Source organism: Dermacentor andersoni, chromosome 5 (assembly GCF_023375885.2).
Source record: "Dermacentor andersoni chromosome 5, qqDerAnde1_hic_scaffold, whole genome shotgun sequence".
Lineage (NCBI taxonomy): Eukaryota > Metazoa > Arthropoda > Arachnida > Ixodida > Ixodidae > Dermacentor > Dermacentor andersoni.
Window position 1 is genome coordinate 198344196 of NC_092818.1, and position 23899 is coordinate 198368094.

Here is a 23899-nt window from a genome sequence, read left to right on the forward strand (position 1 = left end):
CTTAACGACGAAAGCGGAAAAGTGTAGGTTTGGTTGTTCGCAGGTTACTTATCTGGGCCATGTTGTCGGTCAAGGCACGAGACGGCCGGCCGAGCTGAAAACAGCTACGATTGGAGAATTTTCACAGCCACGCACGAAAACAGACATTCGTTCATTTTTGGGACTTGTGGGGTACTATCAACGGTACATCCCGAATTACTCGCAAATGGCAAGTCCATTAACGGACGCCCTCCGAAAGGGAGCACCGAGTAACGTACGCAGGGATAAGGACAAAGAGAACGCTTTCCAAAGTTTGAAAACGCTATTGGTTTCTCGTCCTGTGCTTCGCGCGCCAGACTACACAAAGGAATTCATAGTTCAATGCGACGCAAACGACAGAGGTATGGGTGTGGTACTTAGTCAGGTCGGCGACGATAACGAGGAGCATCCTATCCTCTATGTCAGCCGTAAACTAAATGTAAGAGAGGAAGCCTACAGCGCTTCAGAGAAGGAATGCGCTTGTTTAGTTTGGGCCGCCCAGAAGTTGTCGTGTTACTTGTACGGAGCGAAGTTCATCTTCGAGACCGACCACTGTCCTCTGACATGGCTCAATCAAATGTCACACAAAAATGGCCGCTTGCTCCGATGGAGCCTCACTCTCCAAGAGTACAACTTCTCCGTTAGATATAAGAAGGGAAAGTTGCATAGCAATGCGGATGGTTTGAGCAGGCTAATTTGAATTCAGCGTTTGAGGGTCCCACCTAAACTTTAGGGTTACTAGTGTTAATTTTGTTAAGCCAAGAAGATCCCCTCTCATTTAGCAGGATTCCCTCCATGATTGCTGAATTTGTCAGCACGAAATTGCTTCAAAAATTGGCATAGCGAAATGCAGCATTCTTTTTTTTGTTTCTGCACTTATGTTTTTTTTTTTTTTAAGCCTAGCGGGTCTAAAGTGAGAGCCAAGGTACGTCATCTCGGCGCAGAGCCGTGTTGTGGGGCTCATTTTGCAGTTGCCTGTCCTTGTTGGATGTTTTGGGGGGGTGACATCATTGCACAAGTGGTTACTGCGAGCCAAGACATCAGCCCCTGGCCACCAGCCGTTCTCTTCCTGCCCAGCGGTTATCTGCGCTAAACAGTCGAGATTTTTTGGGCCATGGAGGCGCTGTTAAGAACGGCCAGCTGCAGTGCAAGTTTGCCATCCAGCTGCGACTGGGGAAGCAACATCTCGGGAGCATCGCCGCCAACCTCTAGCCACAGCGTGACTAAATCGACTTTGTGTCGGGGAACAAGGCGCTCTCCGTCGCTTCAGCTAGGATGCGTTCGATGAAGCAGGCTTTGTGCTGAAACCGCCGCCAACCTCTAGCCTCATCGCCGTTGTGACGGAATGAGTTCGGCGGGCCAACTATTGTTCCCAAACTCCCCAACGCGGACCTGATCTGCTACGGGTGCGCGAGTTGCCGCGGGAACGCCGTTTGGCGCTGCTTCCCGCGCACCGACCAGACGCAAGACAACGCGCTACCCGGAACGACTCCGAGTTCTACGGGGCCCCTCTGACGTCGGCTCCGGACCTTCGCACGTGTGTGCATTTGTGTGTGTAGACCGTCCTGCGGGGAGGCGGCTAGTTTGCGATGATGAAACGAACGTTCGCATCACCTTGTATCGGGAGAGGACCGAGTGTTTAAAAACCGCTGTTGTGCGGCTGCTCAGGTCACTCTCTCTCAAGCAGTCATGTTAGATTGATGTACTTTCTCAAACACTCATGTTAGACTGATATAAATACTGTAAATAAACCCATATTCCTCGTTCTCGATGAGAAGCAGTCCTTCCCTTCATCAACGTCTTCAGCGTGGATAAGTTCGACGACGGCATGGGCCAGCTACCTTCTAATTCATGCCCGACTCCAATCTTGACAACGGATCACGAGCGATGGGATTTATCCCCCAATCCTGACAACGTTCTCAAATAACAATCTGACATTCATTCATTCTTTATACAGAGTGGCCCAACTATTATGCACCGATATTTAAAAATATGCAAATGCCACGTAGCTGGGCAGAACCAAGGTAATGTTGTTCGCCGTCGCTTGGAGATACTCAAATTATTTCTTTAATTCCGCTAATTTAGTTAGCTTGTCTTAAATAATTAATCGACTTCTCAAATATTATAATTAGATGAAACGTGTCAATGAGAAAGTTGTGGAGCGATATGAAAAATTCCCGATGCAGCTTTCTGTATCTCAATGCGTGCTACATAAAAGTGTTTTTCCGAGCGTAAAGAAGCCCGCGAACACACGCAAAATTGCTGCGCAATTGGCCGCTCGAGGCACTTTGCTTGTACTCGCGAGGTTCTTTCACGTTCGGAAAAACACGTTTATGTTGCACGTATTGAGCAATAGAAAGCTGTATCGGGAGTTTTTCATGTCGCTCTACAATTTTCTCATTCACCCTTTTCATGTAATTATAATATTCGATAATTTGATAATTAATGAAGACTAATTATGTCATTAGGCGGCATGCAAGAAAATAATCTGAGTATGTCCAAGCGACGGCAAACAACATTACCTTGATTCTGTCCAGCAACGTGGCATTTACATATTTTTAAAAATCTTGGTGCTTGATCGTTGGGACACGTACACTGCATGGTTTAAGCCCAACTGCCAACTTTTTAAAAATTTACGGCTGAAAATGCCACATAACAGGGTTCAAAAGGGGTACATGTCACTATTTACTGATGTTCCAGATAAAGTTGACAACAATAAAAGATCGCTGCCCATCTTAAATTATGACAAAACGAATATGTGCATGCACATAACTCTTTGCTTAATGAAATACGGCAACTGCAGCGAAACCTGCTTTCTAACATCACTAGCTTGACAGGTGCCTTGTGTATATGATAGCTGACGTGTAACGTCTGTTAAGTTTTGTCACGCAAATAAAACACTCCGCTATCTCCGAACCTCATCCGACAATTGTACTTTATGTGAAATCCAACAACCGTTTTTTTTTAACTGTTGGTGGAGAGCTATTTAAGCCCGGAGTTACAATTTTTATTCGTGCGCTAGGACGTCTTTGGATATGAGGGAAACGTTTGACGACGGAATTACGAATTCGATATTCCGGATGCTTTGAAAGCAGACGAATGACCATTCTGCACCCAAGCATCTTGTCCGCACTGTACAGATAGTTTAGAACAAAGTATTTTGCACGCAGTGAAATCAAATACCACTGGAATGATACTGTGCGTTAAGGACACGTGCGACAGTACTCTTCCTTTTTGTGTGTGTGTGCGCCTTGCCCACTTTCATTGAGGCAATTATTCGCGTATTTATTGTAGCCCTAGCACTGTGCCTGCAAGAAGCCATATATTTGAGAATCATGCAGACTTTGTTGTCTGGTATGTCTCATGAAATATTCCAAAGTAAACTCGTAAAAGCGTTGACACTTGTAAGTCAGATGATGCCCCTTACACCGAGCGCTGTCATCGTAACGTGCGGCTTGTAACAGAGATGAAAAATAAATGCGAACTTACAAAAACTGATTTATCTCGTACATATTTACCACAAGTCTCGGCTGCTGCCTTTGAAGCGAGCTGTAGCTGTGGCTTTTAATATTCATATATAAATGGATATGTGAAATTCAAGGACGCATTCATATGAAAACCTAACGCCAATTTGTGTAAATTTGTTGAATTTAGAGAAGTCCGATTATAATAATTTATGGGGGGAATACTTTTACAGCAAAGCGTTGGTTTGGGCTAATTGGTAATCCGTACTTACTGTTACGTATGCTTTAGTTTACGCCCTCAATATAAAAAAAATATTAGCCCTTTTCTTTTTCTAATCTTATGGCTTATCTTTAGCAGAAACACCGTTGATGAGCAAGTCGCAACAAGTGATGTTGCAAGAAACGTTGCAGTGCGCGCAAAATGCTGGAGTTGGCATTTGGATTCATTGATTTGATTTTGTTAATCAAGCCGATATGTGGTGATCCCTAATTTCTAGTATATAAGTATTGTACAATAATTTGCGTATGCGGGAGGAATCTCGCAGGAGTGAAGCAACCTGGGGCCTTCGTCGATCTGACCATCGCCGGGCCCCGAAGAATGAATATGAAAATATATTTTTTTCCTTAGAAAGAGACCCGACGTAACACGTAGTCGTGGCTTTCTTAACGCCACAACACCCAGCACGGTTGCTTAGTGACTATGGTGTTGAGCTGCTAAGCACGAGGTCGCGGGATCGAATCCTGGTCACGGCGGCCGCCTTACGATGGGGGCGAAATGCGAAAACACCCGTGTAGTTTGATTTAGGCGTGCGTTAAAGAAACCAAGGTTGTCCAAATTTCCGGAGTGCCCCACCTCGGCGTGCCTCATAATCAGAAAGTGCTTTTGGCACGTAAAACCCTATAATTTTTTTTCTATCGCCATGAAGCGTGGGCTCCGCTGTACATCCGTAAATACACATCTTACGACCATCTGCTAGCGCTGCAATGGTTACAACCCGCGTATGCTTCTCGACATCTGCTATAGGCCTCCTTGTAATGAAAACTCCTTTATTCGGTCGCCCCATGTCTGTCTGACGGTGCTAACAACCATGTATTCCGAAACTATCATTATATTCTTCGGTAGTTTCAACCTTCCTTCAATTACATGGTCGAATCTATGATGCACGTTAACAAAAAGATAGCGCTGACAATGATTTCTTTTTCCACGCATGCCTTACCTTCGGTTTACTTCAGCTGATTATGGAACCAACACGTTTTTCGGACCGTTCTTTTAACGTACCTAAAGGACTAGGACTAAAAGACTAGGAAAGCGCTTACCGTATACACGACCAATGGTATCATATTACCATGATAGATGAAATAACCTGCTACCGTTTCAGAGAAATTCGCTTCTGGCTATGAGCAAAGCTCTGCGAAATCAAACTGGTAACTCTCAAAAGGAAATGCATCGCCTAATACATGTAGATTTCAAGATCCTACCATTAATACTGGGCGTGCCTAATCATCATGGTTGAATGCGGATTTGAGGCGTTCAAGCTAAACGATAAACGGTTATTTCGAACTCTCAAATATTCTGACATCAGCCTAGTCTAGGTTTAAACTATATAGCCGAAAATGAATATAACAGATTCACAGACAATCTGAGCACACATTTTTCAGCTCCACTTTGTCATTTATGTTACATAGTGATCCTAAACCTTTTTGGAAAACTATTAAACCTACCAATCGTAACATAATTTTTCTGCTCGACGCCGGCGGCTTCCCTGTCGCTCAGTCTGACGTTGCAAGCGTTTTAAATGCCATATTGTCTTCCGTTTTTACTGACGAACCTACCGTCAACCTTCACGACTTTCCTTATTTTGTGCATCCACTGATGAACTGTACTGCATTTGAAACAAAAGGCATCGTGAAAATGATGTACTCCTTAAAAAAAATCATTTGTGAAAGGAACCAACGGTATCAGCGCTAAAATACCTAATAACGATATCGCTATCGCTATGTTATCACTGGTATTTCACAGCAGAATAAGGGCGCCCGAGAGCCTCGATGTTTTGTTAGTCACCGCTATACGGAGAAACAGAAAACAAAGGCAAAGTGAACACAGGAAAAAGGTAAGTAATTATTATCAAATTGAATTGAAATGTGGTCACAGCGGACCATCCACAAGCATGTGGATTTATAAGACATTCTTCTGCTTCATGTAGGTGTACGATATTGGTCTGACCGCATCAATTCTGCAACTACATACAGTTGCCGTATCTGCCGAGCTGTCAAGTGTGCCCCCGGATCACAACTGCTTCGCCGGTGCCCCTGGTGCCGCCCTTCGTGGCGGCGCTGTGAAGAACGGCCAGCTGCAGTGCACGTTTTGCCGGCCAGCTGCCACCGCGGGCGCCATCTTTTCCTGGAGCATCGCCGCAAACCTCTAGCCACGGCGTGACTAAGTCGACTTTGTGTCGAGAACAATACGCGCGTCCTCCACTCTCCGTCATTGGAGATGGATGCGTTCGACGAAGCAGGCTTTGTGCCCAACACGACACCGCCGAGGGAACGTAGGCCGAGGCCACTTCCCACGCACCGTTATTGAAGTAAGCCCCGAGTTCTGCGAAGACAGTCGGACGGCGGCGGGCTCCGTGAACCTGTGTGTGTGTGTGCGTGTGTGTGTGTGTGTGTGTGCGTGTGCGTGTGCGTGTGTGTGTGTGTGTGTGTGTGTGTGTGTGTGTGTGTGTGTTATCGGGGGAGGACCGAGTGTTTATAAACCGCTGTTGTGCGGATGCTCAACACACTCTCTCTAGCAGTCATGTTAGACTGATACACTCTCTCTAGCAGTCGTGTTAGACTGACACACTCTCTCAAGCAGTTATGTTAGACTGACGTACTTTCTCTCGCAGTCATGCTAGACGGATGAACTGCATGTAAATACTGTAAATAAACCCATATTCCTCGTTCTCGCTGAGAAGCAGTCCTTCCCTTCATCAACGTCCTCAGCGTGGATAAGTTGGGCGACGGCATGGGCCAGCTACCTTCTAATTCATGCCGGACCCCAATATTGACAACGGGTTACGAGCGATGGGATTGAGCCCCCAATCCTAACAACGCCCTCTTCGCTGTCTCAAGATGCTCCATCAGAGGACCCACTTGGTCGTCACGTGACGTCGTCGCGCTGCCTCAAAAAGTATCGACCCCAGCTGTGCAATTTCAGTGGGCACGGCGGACCATCAACAAACATGTAGATTTATAAGCCATTCTTCTGGTTCATGCAGGTTAGTGATTACTATAGCACAATTAAATGCGATTATCGTGGTATTGTGGTCTTGTGTGCCCCCAACAGTGCATCTCTATTGGTAAAAATGTGTGCTATCTGTGCGTGCTCATACTGTGCGGAGATGCTGAGTTAAATCCCAGCCCCTCTGACGACATCTTCCATTGAATCCATGCTCAAGGAACTATTGGAAGGTCAAAATAAACTGGTAACGTATGTAACAGCGCTTAGGAAACAACAGACTAACATGTAAAAACTGGTGGCTGATCTTGGAAACAGGTTTGCTGAGTTGGGAAAAAAGTTTCGCGTGTCTTTCTTTGGAAGCAAAATTAACTGACCTAGAAGATAGGAGTAGGCGCTAAAACATGGTGGTCTTCGGTATTCCTGAAGATACGGATGAGACAGAATCGGTCCTAAAAAATAAAGTTCTTAACGAAATTTTCACTGCAAAGCTTGACATTCGATGTAAATACATTGGTAGAATTCATCGCCTAGGAAGGCTGGGCAAACAAAGACCAGTCATAATTTATTTTTAGGATTTCAGTGAAAAGCAGCTTCTGTCGAAAAACGCTTACAAATTAAAATGCACCAGAACATCGGTCCAGAATGACTATTCGCGAACTACACTGAGTACGCGAAGACTTCCATGGAACAGCACAAAAGTTGAGAAGGAGCAGAAAAAGAAAGTATGCTTAATTAATGACAGACTGCGAGTGGACAATAAGTTCTTCGTTTGGGATGAACAAAAAAAGAAACTCGAGAATGCAAATTCGTGGTAATCAAGGTATTCCAAAGAATGACTGGCGCGGTACAGTTGCAGATAAGAAATTACGGGTTCTGAACATTAATGCTCGCAGCATTGTTAACAAAACTGAGAAACTTGAATCGGTTATATTGAGTTACCACCCCATGTAGTTGTGTTCACCGAAATGTGGCTGCATGACGCTATTGATGACACAGTTCTTTTTCCCCCGCCTTATCAGGCCTATCGTCGCGATAGGTCATCGAGGGGTGGCGGGGTAGCAATTCTGGTAAACAAAAATATAACTGCTGTTATTTTACGTCTAGCCAGTAACCTAGAAGCTGTTCCACTGAATATTTCTTGCTGGGGTAAAACATTTTTATTGTTTGCATTTTATCGAGTCCCTGACTCACCTGCGCAATTCCTTTGTGATCTTTGAACACATTGCATCGTTTACAAGTGATAATGTTCTGCTTATAGGCGATTTTAATCTCCCACACATTGATTGGGAGAATGTATCTTCCGTCACTGAGTCTAACTTGCACGTGAACTACCTATGCAGTATTATGCTTTGTCATAACTTGCAACAGGTTGTCAAACATCCGACACGCATTCACGGCACGTCGGCAACGGTCCTTGATCTTGTTTTTGTAAGTCGATTCATTAAAGCTTTTTCTGTCTCCGTTGAACATGGCATTTCTGACCATGAACTCGTGTATTTCACATGCTCGTTGAACTCGTGTACTGTTAGTAAAAACAAGACAATTACTATTAAAGACTTCTCTCGAGCCAATGATGAAAGCGTTCTAGATTACCTTGAATTATGCCTTGACAATTTCTGAAGGCATGATATTACTGTACTTTGTGACATATTAAAAAATTGTTAATCACTGCCTCAACAGTTTTATTCCGAGCAAAAATAAACGAACATCAGAAGTTACTCCCTGGATAGCGAGAGAAATCTTACACCTTAAAAGAATGCCAAACTGGCGCTGTGGGTACTGTGATAAATAAATAAATAAATAAATAAATAAATAAATAAATAAATAAATAAATAAATAAATAAATAAATAAGTAAATAAATAAAGAGTTAAGCGCTTAAGGCGTCGATGTGGTTGACGTGACGCAATCCCAGAAATCCAGAATAGCTTAAACCAAAAGGTGGGACGTGCTAAGCGTCGGTACTTCCAGCGAACACTGCCAAATTTTACTCGCTTCGCACCGCAATAGTTTTTGGCCTTTCTAAGAAAAAAAGAACAAGGCAATTAGCCATATTGTACACGAGGGGAATATCATCAATGAAAAGCACAATATTGCGCGAGATTTTCATCGATACTTCCACAGTGTTTTTTCTAACTCCGATACTACTACATTTCATAACTGTACGTCATGCAACTCTGCACCTGGTATTATGTCACCACCAGGTGTTGTTTCAATGCTACTCAACCTTAAAACTAAATCCTCCCAGGTCCAGATGACGTATCCAACGTTTTTTTTCAGGAGGTATGCCGAAGCATTAGCACCTTCTGTAGTTGTTATATTTCAAGTGTCCTTGTCTTCAGCTATCCTGCCTAGAGAGTGGCTCCTGGCAAGTGTTGTATCTGTACTGAAAAAAAAGTGACGCCACACTAGTAACAAGTTATCGTCCTATATCACTAACTTCATCATCACTTTCTTCTTGCCAACATGGTTTTCGCAAGGGTTTTGTACTGTAACACAATTAACAACAGTTATCCACCATTTTGCTAGTGTTCTTGATAGGACCGGTCAAATTGATGTAATATTTTTAGATTTTAGAAAAGCGTTCGATCTCCTATCAGACAGCAAGCTTATTAATAAACTAGAATCAATGAACCATCCAACCTACTTAGTGATTTGGGAGGCTGCTTATCTGACTAACCGCATGCAGTTTGTTTCAATTAATGATCACTCATGACACGAACTTACAGTATCATCTGGAGGGCCCCATGGCAGTGTACTGGGCCCTTTACTATTCTTGCTATACATTAATGACATTACAAATGAAATTAAATCCCCTGTTCAAACCAGATTATTTGCGGACGATTGTGTACTGTATAAAAAAATTGATTGCCATGCAGATCAATTAGTACTCAACTCTAATCTCCAAAGCAGTCTTTCGTGGTGTCGTCAGTGGAGCATGGAATTAAATGCCAGTAAAACAGTGTACAGGTCAAGAACAAAAAACTGGCGTTTGTCTACAAATTAGGTTCCGAACTGCTTGCGGAAGTCAGCGAGTACAAGTACTTGGGAGTCACAATAGCCAACAACCTCAGCTGGAGTACTCGCATCTCTAACGTATGTAGCTCTTCGTTCAGGAAACTTTGCTTTCTTAGACATAAGCTAGACCGTGCACCTCCTAGAACTAGGTTAACCGCTTATATATCTCTAATTTGACCTAAACTCTAATTTGCCAGCATTGTCTGGGATCCCTATACAAAAACTAACATCGATGCTCTTGAAATGATACAGCGTAAAGCTGTCAGGTTTATTTATTCTAAATATCGTTCAAGCTACTCTACCTCTAGTCTAATGACGCAGCACAACATTCAGACTCCACAAATACGAAGAAAAATACAAAGACTAAAATTTCTGTTTTCGCTCAAGAATAATCTCTTGTCTGTAAACCCAGATCCTTATTTAAAACCTCTAACAGCACGTCGAACACGGCATCGTCATGCTGACTCTTTAACACCTTGTAAAACCCAAACAAACATTTTCAAGTATTCTTTCTTTCCACGCGCCATAATACATTGGAACAACCTACTTTTTTCAGTTATCTAATGCTGATTTTTTAGAACATATAAGTCTTTGACATCACTGGCATTAATCTACTGCGAATTTATACCTACGCTTTTCTGTTTTTTCTGTGTTCGGTTATCCTGTGTCTCCTTAGCTGCAGTAACGGCCTCGTAAAATGTTTTTTTGTGTGTGTGTACCTGCGTGTGTGACATGCTTTTGACAATTTGGTTGTATTTCAAGCGCGGAAACAACTTTATATATCACCGTGTTGCTACGCTTCATTGCCCTGCACTTGACGTTGCTATTTGCTAGTATTTGTACGGTTCGTGCCTTTTTTCTTCTAATTTTTCTGCTTTTACAATTATTACTCCTCTTTCGCTGAGTGTATGATCTTGTTATATACTAATATTCGTACGCGTTGCTTGGATACATTTTATGTACTTTTGCCCCTCCTGCTTGGGCCCTCTTTCGGGCCTGCAGTATTCTGTGAATAAATAATATAACTAAGGAAAAACTGGACGAAAAGATAACTCGCCGCATGATGGGAACCGAACCCACATCTTGAGCAATTTTAATACTACCGCCGCCGTCCTCCCATTTTTTTTCTTGGGGTATTTGTGGAAAAGATGAGCCTTGAGAGCGTTAAATCTCGCTGCTGACGGCCAATGCGGCGTATGTGGAACTTCCTTTCAGCCTTGACCGTGACATGGTACGTGAGCTTAGACGTTGGCAACTGGCCAATATTTCCTCGTATACTGCATGCCTCATGAGAAACTGGAGGCCCTCGCTATGCAATGAGCGAAAAGAACAAGAGGATCGGAGCACCTAGTTGATATGCTCGTCACAACTGCACGAAGAAACAGACATACAATGAAACTAGAGAAAGCATGGGGGATAATATCGTTATGTTTAATCGCTATACGTTTAGATACGCATCGTGTGTTTTAGTGCTGCGCTTCCTCCTGAGCGCGACGACTGTGCAGCAGTGGCTTGAGCGTGAAGGCGAAGATCTACACGAGCTTCATGCTGCGCCATAACTATTCAGGACAACAATTGCAACAACAGCTTGATACCGCTGTGTGTATATCGTGAAAATATACGCCTGCTTCCTGTTTCCGCACGCGTAATCCCCAAATTGATATATGCATATAGTGACCTGCCATATCAATTCTTTTTTCTAATGTAGGACTACATGCCAGCGACTGCATAGTGTGCCATCGAATAACGAAAACATCTAATGTTGACGTGATTTCATTCGAACACAGGCCTGGTGCGCTACACTGCTTATCTCACTAAATGTTAACAAAACCTCGCCAGTCTTTTTCCATCTCTGCCGTATTCACATAAGCCTGACCGAACTCTTTCACGATCGCCCTGTTACTCTAACGTTCTCCGTCAGATGATATGTTGGCGTTCAACTTTCTTGTGATCTAACATATGAATGACATTAAAAACTCTGCTAACAAAGCACTTGGATATATGTGCCGCAACCTTGCCCTGACATTCCATTTCGTTAAACTCCTCGCTTACAAGACCGCCATATGTCAGAAATTAGATATCGTAGCGCTTTGATCGCACATCAAGTGGATCTAACAAACACACCTGAATCAGTTTCAAAACCACGTGACCAGGTTCACTCTTCGGAATTCTATAAAGTTAGCCATAAACGCCCTAAAAACGCAACTTAGTCTTCTTCCTTTAGTACTTTAGCCTATCGCCGTAATGTAGCATGTCCTTGCCTTTATCGTACCTATTTTCCACGCCCTTCTAACACGTAAACACTTCATCCGACCAGTTCATTGCATCTGCAGCCACTCAAACTCAGCTTATGTTCAAAATGGCTACACAACTTTTCAGCACTCCTTTTTTCTGCGCACGACCCACGATGGAAACGATCTGTACCCACGCAAATCGCCCTGATGACTGACCTTTTTCACTTCGGTACTACCATAAAATCATGTGATTATTCCGGAACTGTCAGTACTGCAACATCAGTGCCCATACATCATGCGATGCCCCCTTTCAGAGCACTTGAGGTTTAATAGAAAAATTTGTTTTCGTAATGTGGAAAACCTAAACCACAAGCAGGGAGTGCGACCTCGGCCTATATATACAGGTTGTCTCACATAACTTGAGCCAAAGTTTTAAAAATGAAAGGCACTCTGGACGCGAGTTTAACTGCATGCATAATGTTGGACACTGGCCTACAGTTACTCAGGCTATTCTTTATTTTCCCCTTAACTAAAGTATTCGTTATGTTTTATTAATCAGCTTTTGGCTGCAGACCCCAACTGTGATACGCAAAGTTGTATGGCACCTTGAGAAACCTCTCAAAAAATTGTTTCCAACGCGATATATCTCATGTGGTCTTTTTTCCGCGTTCCAAAGAAAGCCCGCGAAATATAAAAAAATATACCACTTGACGGGGCACTTGCGCACTGTTATTGTGCTGCTCTCAAGCGTCCGATGGATGAACAAGGTCGGCTGCAGCGGGACTGGCCCGCGACAGGGCGTTATGCCTGGTGTAGGTATCTGGGCATGCTGCTTTTATCGCATGCCGGCGCAAATGAGTGCTCCTAGCCGAGCGGTGCCGAAGCGATGAAGCGTTTAAGGAGACGAAAGAGAACACGAACATAGCTTTATTTTCCGATGCTTGAAATGGGCAAGAGCTGGCAGCGTGCCGACAGAGTGTAATGGAGTTGGGTGGGGAGGCGGCGTTAGGGGGTGCCAGATTAATTTTCCAGTGACCTTCAATCCAAAAAAGCGCCCTTTGATTATAATGCGTGTTCGAAGACGTCAACATCTGCTGCAATGTACATTTGGCATCTCATAGGCACATTTTCCGAGGCGTTCTTGATCATGGTATCAGGAATGGAGTTGCAGACTCGTCCTATTTTTTCTTCTAGGTTCTCTGATATTGTGGTTGGTGTCCGATATACTCGGTCCTTGACGTAGCCACAGAGAAAGAAATCGAGGGGAGTTAAATCTGGCGACCATGCCGGCGAAGCAATGGGCCCATGCCGTCCAATCCACTGCTGCGGGAATACTTCATGCAGCCATTTGCAAGCTTTGCTGCTGCCGTGCGCGGGAGCCCAATAAAAGTCAATTGTAACTGCGCGGGTCCTATCCTTTTCTTATGTTGTCCGTGTGTCCTAGCGCCGTAACCCCAGTATTACAAGATGAACTTCCACCAACTTGCCGCTCTACTGCTCTTCAACACCATCATGCTGATAGCAAATATCCTTGAGCGTAGCCAATTGATCTTCGCAAAGAAAATCCTCAAGCGCCCCATCAAGGATGTCGTTGACGTATATTTCGCCTGTAAGCATGTTATCAAAAAAAGGGCCAATAATAATGCCACAATAAATTCCTTACCACACATTAACCGACCACTAATGTTGATGTTTCAAAGCCCAGTGAGGGATTTTGTCGCTCTAATAGTCAGCGTTGTGGATGTTCACTTGGGCATTACGGGAGAAGGTAGCTTCGTCGGTCCACAGTATCTTGTTGACAAAGCTTGGGTCCTCTTCCGGGTTGATTATAATCTAGTTTTCAAAGTCCTTTCTATTTTGGAAATCGCGGGTCTCCAACATCTGGTGCAGCTGCACGTGGTACGGATGAAGTTAACTCTTATGTACTCTCCACACCAGGGACGCAGCCAAGGGGGAGTAGGGCTTATCAAGCTTCAGACCCCCCCCCCCCCCTCCCCGGAATTTTTTTCGTGCTGTCATGCACCACCGACCAAAACAACCCCCGGTGCCGGAAATCATTCTCTATTTCATCTAGAATGTCTTTTTCACGCTCGAAAAGACATTTCGGAGCGAACATTGCGTACTCGGGCTGGATTTCGTGGTAACGTCCATGCACCTGGAGTCACATAACGCAAGGAGCCCCATCCGAGGACAAAGTTTCAAGGGCGTTTTGAATCTACGGAGCGCATGAATTTCAATTCCGAACCTTTATGGCTATAAAGTTCTCATAAAATTTCGATGCGGAAGGTGCATTGATATTTCCAAACCCTTGCTTTAGATTTTCAATTCCGGAACTTTGCGGGTTTAATGTTGTTATAAGCGTTGACTTTTCTAAAGTCGTATATCGGACAATAGAACGAGACAAGCCAAATCAAGAGGTTATCAGACAAGTTGACAAAGCACGCAGAGAGTTCCGATGAGACGAAACGTTGTGATGGTTCATTTGTGCCGTAATGTCACAGAAAAGCTTATCAACATTTTTTCACCTGCGCCAAAGTATCCATGTCACGACACTAAAGCCAGCAAAGGTAACTACGTTCTTATTTATTTTTCCACTTCGACTTTTGTTCGCGAGGACGCATTGAGCCTCTTCATTTTCGTTGTTCTCGCTACCCGCGGGCTGCCAGAGCCAGCCAAAGTGCAAGCGTTTTTCTTATGTTGCCCCGACTACCGCGCGGTGCACTTTAGTGCGCGTTCGTTTTTCTCTGGCCGAGTGTATTTTTGCCTGGAAGAGTTTTGGATGCCTTCTGGCTAGCAAACGAGAAAAAGAAACAATGGTCGCTCGCCGCCATCACCGTGGAGACTCGACGGATTGCAAAGCATTCGCTTGAGCACAACCTCTCCGGACAATCTTGTCTCGCCGGACCGAACAGTACATGCGTATGCTTTCCTGTGGACCAAGTGTCTAACGTTTTCTTCGATATTCTTTCGGTAGCCACATTAGGTGCCCAAAGTAGGCATACGATTGTAGTCGACATGCTTTCCTTTTCGTTTTTTTTTATTTACGTGCTCCAACCCCACAAAAGAAAAGGAAATGGCATTGTTGTGGCGCAGCGAACTGTCGCATGGTGAAAGTTCGATTTTGTTACTTCCCTTGCGGAAAGTAACAGGCCACCGGACGCTTCAGTTACCAGATACTCTTATTATATTATTACGATAGGAACTATATGGACCCTCCAGGTGCATTCCTGCAGTCGCCGTCGCCCTTATTTTCCGTATAAAGTCCAAGGGCGATAAAACCGTGACTGCGCGCCGCGTACTGCATTTGCGAGTGAAAGCGTAAGGAGTGGTGGGGTGGCATAGGCGAGCCTACGATGGGCGATCAGTCTTGCAGGCGCAAGGAAAAGCGGGGAGGAAGCGCGCCGCCTTTCGTCGCGCGGGATACATCAAGGGCAGTGGAGGGAGGGTGAAGGGGGCTTTAGTGTTTTGTGATCTGTGACTCTGTGATTGCGCAACATGTTTATTTACCTTTTTTGACGCATTAGATACCGTCACTTTTATTAGATATGTAGGCTTATTGCAGACTCATGCGTATATTTAAATATCTTGTTGCGAGGTTTTATGTACATGTGCAGTGAACTTTCTTTCCAGTGACCCTTTTTTTGCCCTTTATCAAGCTGTATCTTCGCATTTGTATATTGCATTGTATCTTAGCATTCGAATGCACGAGGCCGAGTCAAATGAAAGTGAGCCCACCCACCCCGCGCAATAATGGTTCGGTTCATTATCCGCGAGGCATGCGCTTAGCACATAAGGATCTCTTATTTACAAAAGTAACACGCAGGTGTGAGGATAAATGTTCTTTAATACCCTCATAGACTGCGTTGGACATGGTTGGGTGAAATAATGGATGCTCAGAAAGTTTAACAGCATGGTGTCTTGAGGTTTTTGACAGCTGAAGGTGTTTCACAAAAAGAAATTATTCGCCGTATGGCTGCCGTGTATGTTGAACAATGCATTTAATTGGCCACTGTGAAGGGTTGGAGCAAACGGTTCAAAGAAGGACGTGAAAGTTGCAAAGACGATCCAAGACCGGGCCACATGTCCACCGTGCAATCACCCCAAACACAATTGCAAAGGTTGATGAGCTGATTAGACAAGAACGGAGGATAAGCATCGATGAACTGGCAGAACGTGTGAACGTGAGTCACGGTTCGGTTCACAGCATAATTCATGGATATCTCGGTTATCGGCTTTTGTGTGCGCAATGGATGCCCAAGATTTTGAACCAGCGCCAGAAGACGGAGAGGCTTGGCGCTGCCTTGACTCATGTGATCCGGTATCACAATGAAGGTGACAACTTCTTGTCTATAATTGTGACCGGGAACGAATCATGGTGCCACTACTACGAGCCTGAAGCACGATGGCAAAGCTTACAGTGAAAACATTTGAATTCACCACCCCCAAAGATAGCAAAGGCCGTCATTTCCACCGGAAAGGTGTTGTTGACTTTTTTTTCCAATCGTCAGGGGCCATGGAGAGACTATAAATTGTTTCTGATATTGTGAAACGCCAGCTTGGCTGCGTGTCGCAACCAAGAACAAAGCGCGCGGAAAATTGACGAATGGGATCATCTTGCTCCCCGACAATGCCCGTCCCCACGTCGTTGATGTCGTTAACACAAAATTGGCAAGTGGGAAACACTGCAACATCCGTCATACAGCCAGACCTGTATGCGACTTTCCCATTTTGGGGCAATGCAAAAAACAGTTCAAGGGAACCGGGTTCGTGTCGGACGATGATGTGAAATAGTCAGTTACAGACCTTTTGAAGCAGCAACCCAAGGACTTTTATGAGACAGGACTCGCGCGACTCGTTGCTCACTGGGACAAATGTCTAAACGCTCATGGAGACTACTTCTAGGTAATGTACTCCGTTTGTCATATATTCACATTGGCTCATTTTCATTTGACTCGCCCTCGTATATTTTGCAGAACTCCTGCTTTTTATATGTTCGCTCCGTTGCGACTATAATTTCGGTGCAATTACAATACACGACCAGTGGCAGCTGCTCCTGCGCAATACATTGGAACACAGGACAGCGTCGTTGAGATTCTTCCCTGGCCGCTGCATATGTACAAAAATGTAAACAATGTTCTTGAATGGCAAAGTTTCACTAAAATATTTGTCCTCAACTTGATCATTTCACAGCGTTTATATTTTTCGTATCAGTGTCATGCACTGCTTTGCTGGTTTCAAACTGATATAGTTCTAAAGTTCGTGTGATATTTTCTTTACCTATTAAATGGACTAAAAACACGGAAGCAGATATAAGTTATTTCGGACAAAATTTTCCGGACATATGAGTATATCTTTTATGAAAAAATACATATTTTACTTGTCTTGACAATGCGTAGCGTTCAAGAATTCGTCTGCAGCATCTTTGGCAATGACAATTCAGTTATTATTCATGCATTTGATCCCTCGACTCTCAACAAATTCTATAAGGAAGAGGGCGAGATGAGAGGTTTCTCAAGGTGCTCTACAACTTTGTGCATCACACTTGGGGTCTGCAGCCAATACTTAAAACGTTGATTAATTAAACATAGCGAATACGTTAGTGAAGGGAAAAATAAAGAATAGCCTGAGTAACTCTAGGACAGTGCCAACATTATGCATTCGGTTCAACACGCGTCCGGAGTGCCTTTCATTTTTAAATCATTGGCTCAAGCTATGCGAGACAACCTGTATAAGTGTGGGCTTCTTAATTTTTCTGCTCGAGCTCTCGAACGGCATCGACAGGTTATTTGTATTACTCGACAACTCGCTTTCGAAGGCGTCAAACTCGTTTACAGCTACTTTGATTGTGAGTTTTGATATCACTTCTACGGGGTGCATTTCAGTTAACATCATGGGGCCATTGCCAGACTTGTACAATTCGTTGAGAATTTGCTACGCACTGTTGTCTCGATACATCGAATTTGATATGAAATGTCGCAACCGTTGTTGGGTGTGCCCAGGAATGGTCTGATTCTGAAATGTTTGAGTATTTTCTTTTAGTTACTAGCGGTGTACTGCTTCATTATTGCATGAGCAGTTCATTTTCTTTATAGATAACCCGCCCAGGAGAATTAACGTGCGTTTACAGTAATATTTATGTCACCTCAAACTGTTCAGTCGGCGCGCTCGATCTCGTGAGTACTGGAGAGAACATTTCTTTTTCGGAAGCTCGCTCTACTTTGCCCATTTCCTGAGGAATCATAAACTACATAAAGTGTTGAATAATAATCTACCTTTCTATTGTTGAACAATTTCGCTTCGCACTACCATCTCCTGAGCCTCCTGGTTAGCTCACTTTGTACAACGACCAGTTCAATATGGCGGTCTTCACAATTTCAGTGCCGGAACCCTGCGTAATTTTTCTAGAACTATTTTATATAGCTTCTCGCGGGAGTGAGCTACTTAATATTCCAGAAGTCCTGGGCCAGAGGGTGGAAGATAGTTTCTCCTAACAAAAATCTTTCCGCTTTAGCAATTTCCTTGATTTGATCTTGTCTATTATGAACTTTGGGGTGCTGAACTGGTTTGCTTACGGCCTCTCCATTCGAACCATTAGGTATACGATCATTGCACCTAAACAACAAAACCAGCAATAAGTAACGAGCAAATCAGCATTCAGGTGTGCCCATAAATATATAATCGTGCAAATCGTCATGATCGGTTTCACACTTCGCTACAGCCACGTTTTCAGGTTGTGGCGCTGCAGTCGCATGCGTCATTTTTCTCAAGCTTTCGACCTTTTCAAAAATACCGCGCTTACGACGTTGGACCCTCTTAGATGCTGCAAGTTTCCTTGCGTCTGCGCGTGCATAACATTATTCCTCTTTGCATCGCTTAATACAGACATTCACTCAAACCATACTAAATCTGTTTTTGAAAAATTAGATTGTGCAGTTTTACGTGCCGAAACCACGACTTTATTATAGGGCGCGCCGTAGTGTGGGGCTCCGTATTAATTTCGACTTTTTTAACGTGCACCCAATGCACGGCACACACGAGCGCATTCCGCGCGTCTGCACGCGGCCGCCGGGATTCGATTCCGCTACCTCGCCCTCAGCAGCAGCACGGCGCCAAACATCCAATGGGGGTGGCTCCTGAACCCGTTTCCGTTAGTCGCCTTGTCAGTTTCTGTTGCCCACGCTCGCGCCATTGTTCGTCTTTCAAAAGGGCAGCGTGACGCACGAGTCTGCGTTTAAACCGGCTGCTTGTTTGTAAAACTAATCGCTGACGTTTTGCTCGCTCGCTGCGTGTCTCAGGCCTCCTGGATGTTTTGTATAATTGTGTGGTGCGTTTAAAGCGCAATCTGGCGTGTTTGCACATCTTGAAGGCTTAAAGAACGCTACAAAACAAAACAAACGAAGGTAGCTTCATAGCGTTGTGCACAGTTTTACTGCACGGAATTTTTTTAATAGGTTTTTATTGCTTGAAAATAGCGGTTATCATTCTCTAAGAATCAGCGAAGGCAGTATTCATTCTTGAATGCTCTCTTGCAAAACTGCGCCAGCATACTGTCACAAAAAGAATTAAATAAATAAATGAATGCAAGGGGGAATTTCAACAAAAACACAATGAAACAAGCATCCTGTGCAACATTGGTGGAGGAGTTACGCTATTTGGTATTTAACAACCCGCCTTTTCTCATCGCAGGCGTTGCGTGTAGAATTAGTTTTTTTTTTTTTTTTTTTGGGGGGGGGGGGGGAAAGTCGAGTAAGCCACTTTATCATAGGGGAGAATCTGTGAGTTCCATATTCATGAGAAAAATGCGAGTAAAGTTTTTATGCGTAAGTCTTTACAACATGTCTGCATGCAACAAATGCAACTTTAAAAGAAGTTTTATTATTTTATCAATAAGGTCGCTTTTCATGTTCTGCAGCTTACTGCTAGCTTACTAGTTCACTCCTATATAAGTAAACTAGATCTACCTTCATATTTTCCTACACTCAATCTGCTTACCTTCGCAATGTACGTAGAATGGTGTAGTTATGTTCTATATATTCGTCGCGTATGATGATGAATAAGGTTTAATTCTTTAAAAGTAACACGCCAGTGATGACAACGCCGTCTCCGACAAAAATTTATGTCCAGGTATCGAGACGTCAGCCGGCCTGTTTGAGGCACTTAACGCTTGTTCATTCTACTTTTATCTGGCATTAACGAAATCGAATACACTGCAGTTGACTAGCCAGCGCTTAGCCTCCATGTACTCATTGTTAATTATTACCCGGTTTTACTCGACAATAACAGCCATCACTATATCGCCTTCGAATAGACATTCTTTTTTACAAACGCCTATTAATTTCTATTTGGAATGGCGTCGGTGTCAATTGTGATAATATAGCCACAGAAGAAATTTTATAACACCGCCTGTGTCACTGCCCACAATACGAGGATGGGAGGCTCGCCCTTCTTCGGACATCTTTAGGAAAAAAATAGACGGTAGGAGTTTTCCAGACGAGCAGCTCCTAGGCTACCGTGCCTGTATGCATCTGCGATGTACAAAGTCACCAAAGCGCGTGAATTTCTTGAGGTGCTCCAGCCTGTATGACCGTTTGTGACGAATCGAACGATGATCGCTTCCCTGCCCGTGCAGACGTAGTGTGAACTTCTCGATTTTTTCTGCTTCTCATCTTCCAGTTCTCTTTGCCATTTTCCCAGTGCAGGGTTAGCCAACCGAGCTCAACCTGGTTAACCTGCCTGCATTTACCTTATCTTTCTCTCACTGAAAAAAGAATATAAAAAACTTTATAGCGATATTGGGTCACGACTGAGAAATTATTCGTAGCCTAAAGCCATTTCATTTCGTGCGCATACCGATAGAGAGAGAGAGAGAAAAACTTTATTGATGCTATCAAGGGGTTTAGCGGTGAGCCGTCTTGCGCTTGCTGCCTGGCTCTTCAGCACGGTTTGCCCCTATTCCAGGGCTCCACTCAGCCTGGCCACTTCGCACGCGTGCTGCACCATTGCCCTTTGGGCGGTAAGCTCGCTGCTGGTGAGCAGGCCCTCCCATTGCTCCGATAGAAAGACCAACCTTTCGTAAAGAATCACTCTAGTAATCTAATAATGGCTCGACCGACTGCTGACGCTGAGCGGGAAATTATACAACTGCACCTCGCAGAAACACCAGCGTCCAAGTTGCACTATGTGTCTGTAGCACGTGCCGGCGTGGACACTGCCGACACCTTTCATGGTGTTACTCTTTTGCGCGCAGAAAGAGCGTCAAAAGAGGGTTTCGTCCTCCTGCCGGATTGTCCGTTTGCCACCGATCGACTGCCTAGCGCGGCTCTGGCCTGCCTCAACGTGTGCAAGCGTGTTGTTGCTGGCGTCTCGCGCTTCCTCAGCGCTGATGACTTGGGCCAGCTGGGTCACAGCTGCGCGGCGCCGGTGCCAGCCACAACAAATAGGTTGCCGTACGCCTCTCGCGACTGTGTGGCGGGAACGAAGCGCTGCCCTTCAAACCTGGCGCGGGGGTGCGTGTGTTGTAGTGTCGGTTTCACTGCTCGTCAAGACGGGTGGTCCTGCTCCCGGGGTACCTGTGCGGCGCACACACACACCAGCGGAGACTTGAGCGCACGTGAACGCGGCATCAGCAGTTATAAACGACGACACGAGAGCGAGCCAGCGTTTTCATGTAGGTGTAAAGCCAATCATCCGATTTTTTTTTTTTCACGCCCTGAAGTTAGTACGGCTCTAAACATGCTATTTCATTAGACATTTTTAATTTCTTTGCTTGTTTGATGACACGCGGACTTCACCTGATGCCTAGGGTATTGCCGTGGACTTATTGCCTTTTAGTTCGGCATCGACTTCTTCGCTATCTGTATTGTGGTTTTATTCCTTGGGTTCAGTCTGGTTGCAGCATCCAAGAATGTCCCTTTTCATCCTCAATGACTTTTCACTGCTTTCTTATCATGGCATCCCGAACACTTGGCTGCAGTGTTCGTACCCTCACCGAGATCTTCTAATCAAGGGAGGTCAATTCGGTCCACGAGCCCGGTTCTTAATTGGATCACATGGTGCACGTGAACTCGTATAACGCTAGCGCTTGAGCAAACATTTGTCAATGCTTCTTGGAAGCAATACGCTTTACAATTTAAGAATCAGTACTTCAAGGCTTGCGGGATTTTTCCTAAAGCCTTTATATCTTCCCAGTGAGTTCGACCTAACTTACTTGCGCAAGAGCATGCGAGGAGCACGATGGTTTAATGTCGTAGTCTCGTTTTGCGAAGTACTGCGGCTTGACGCCAGTGTGCGTATGGTAGATGTTATTGCTTGGAAAACTGTGATTATTTAGATAATTATGTAAAATTACTTATCAAGTTTTATTAATTTGCGTTTAGGGGCATACGGATAAAAAAGACATTAAAACGCAGTGATTTTAGAGAGTGCAAAATGTGGCTTAATTTTCCTTAGATAAGTCAAGCAACGAGATCGATACAACGTAGACGGTTTTAGTTATCGGCAAAGTACATTTTATGCGGCCATATTATTTTTCACTGTTCTTAGAGTACAACAAACAAGTTGAAATGTGCATAAAACCTAAAGCATCAGGGTCTGGTTTACTTATTACAAGCACAATATTTTGTTTTCTTTTCTTCAAACAAAAGAATGCTGAAGTAATGTGCTGCCAACTATAGTTTGCGAATTGTCCAAATACCCATGTGCTCAGGCGTCGCTCCTGGCGGTAACAAAAAAAAAAAAGAAACGGGAAGAAGTAAGACGTGCGGACATTAGATGACCACCGTGTGGTGACACAAGCGCACGTAACCAAAGCGCACAAAAGCTCACCGGGAAGGCATGATGTGGGAGTCTTACAGGCTTCGCGGGTGGTTGTAAGCGTTGTCGTATAAACCAACGACGCAGCGAAATCGCAAACAATGGGTGGAAGTTTCGCAGAAGCCCACCACATCTCTGTATTAGGCGCAAGTGGCACCCAAAAGGTCATAATGGCGCTAATGGCACTTCGATCCTCGTTAAATCGAGTGAAAAGAAAAGTAAGAAGTTGCGGTGGAAAGGGCAGCATGGCGGTGTCGCTCCGCGCAGCGGAGTCACCTTGGTCGCTACGCTGTCTTTGTGGTGGGTGTGCAAGGGTGTGGGGTGCTCGAGTGATAATTCGCGACCGTCCTTTGTACCGTCCTCGTTCGAAGATTTCAGATAGAAACTAACTCGTAGCAGCGTGGTTGCTGCCATCGACGACATTAGTGCTCAAAGAGAACGCGCACCGCTCTTGACCACAAACGGTGCCTGTCATTCCTACACTTTGGCACACCGTGTTGAGACTGCGGCCGCAACCTACGAGCGGGAACAGCTCCGGTTCGGGCTCAGGCAGCCTGCCGCCGACGCGGAGGGAGAGAGCGACTCACCTGTGTACCGCAGCTTGGACACATCCTCCGTTTTGTTCGGCGCGGCCATGACGGCTGGAAGGGTCGCGACGTCGGCGCTGTGTGCTGGTGGCACCCGGCAAGCGTGTCGGCGGCGCACTGCAGACAAGCCAAGCGCTGCTTTGCAATGCCGTCCACGGGCCGCCCCCGGACTCGGCGCTGCATCGATCGACGCTCGCTCATTGGCCGAGCAGCGGCTGTGACGTCAAGGACTATCCCCCCGTCCCACAGTACGGTCCTGCCCGAATGTCGAGATCGATGCTCGACGAAGCACTGGCAACGGAACGCGCTTCGCTGATGAGCGCCGCGCGGAGCCCCGACGCTGGAAAGGCGGTCGAAGAAGGCGAGCGAGCGAGGCTGTCCGCGCAGGCGGCAGGCGTCCGCGCCCACGCGCTCACCCTTGGTCCCTGGGGCAAACATGGCGATCCACGGGTCGAACACAGTTCTTCATCTGCGCGCGCAACCACTCTAGTAGGGGACAGCGAAAACTGCCTGCTTCTCTCCTCCGCTCCTAACGAGCCTATAAA

At 45.0% G+C, this 23899-nt stretch overlaps 1 protein-coding gene across 1 annotated transcript in view; it reads right to left on the minus strand.

Moving 5' to 3' along the window:
- Nucleotides 1–23481, minus strand: part of Gad1 (glutamate decarboxylase) — a 138331-nt gene extending 114850 nt beyond the window's left edge. The window contains exon 1 of the mRNA XM_050179577.2: nucleotides 23355–23481. Within this exon, the coding sequence (XP_050035534.1) occupies nucleotides 23355–23403 (49 nt within the window). The 5' untranslated portion in view covers nucleotides 23404–23481. The remainder of the gene's footprint in view (nucleotides 1–23354) is intronic.
- Nucleotides 23482–23899: the final 418 nt, after the last annotated feature.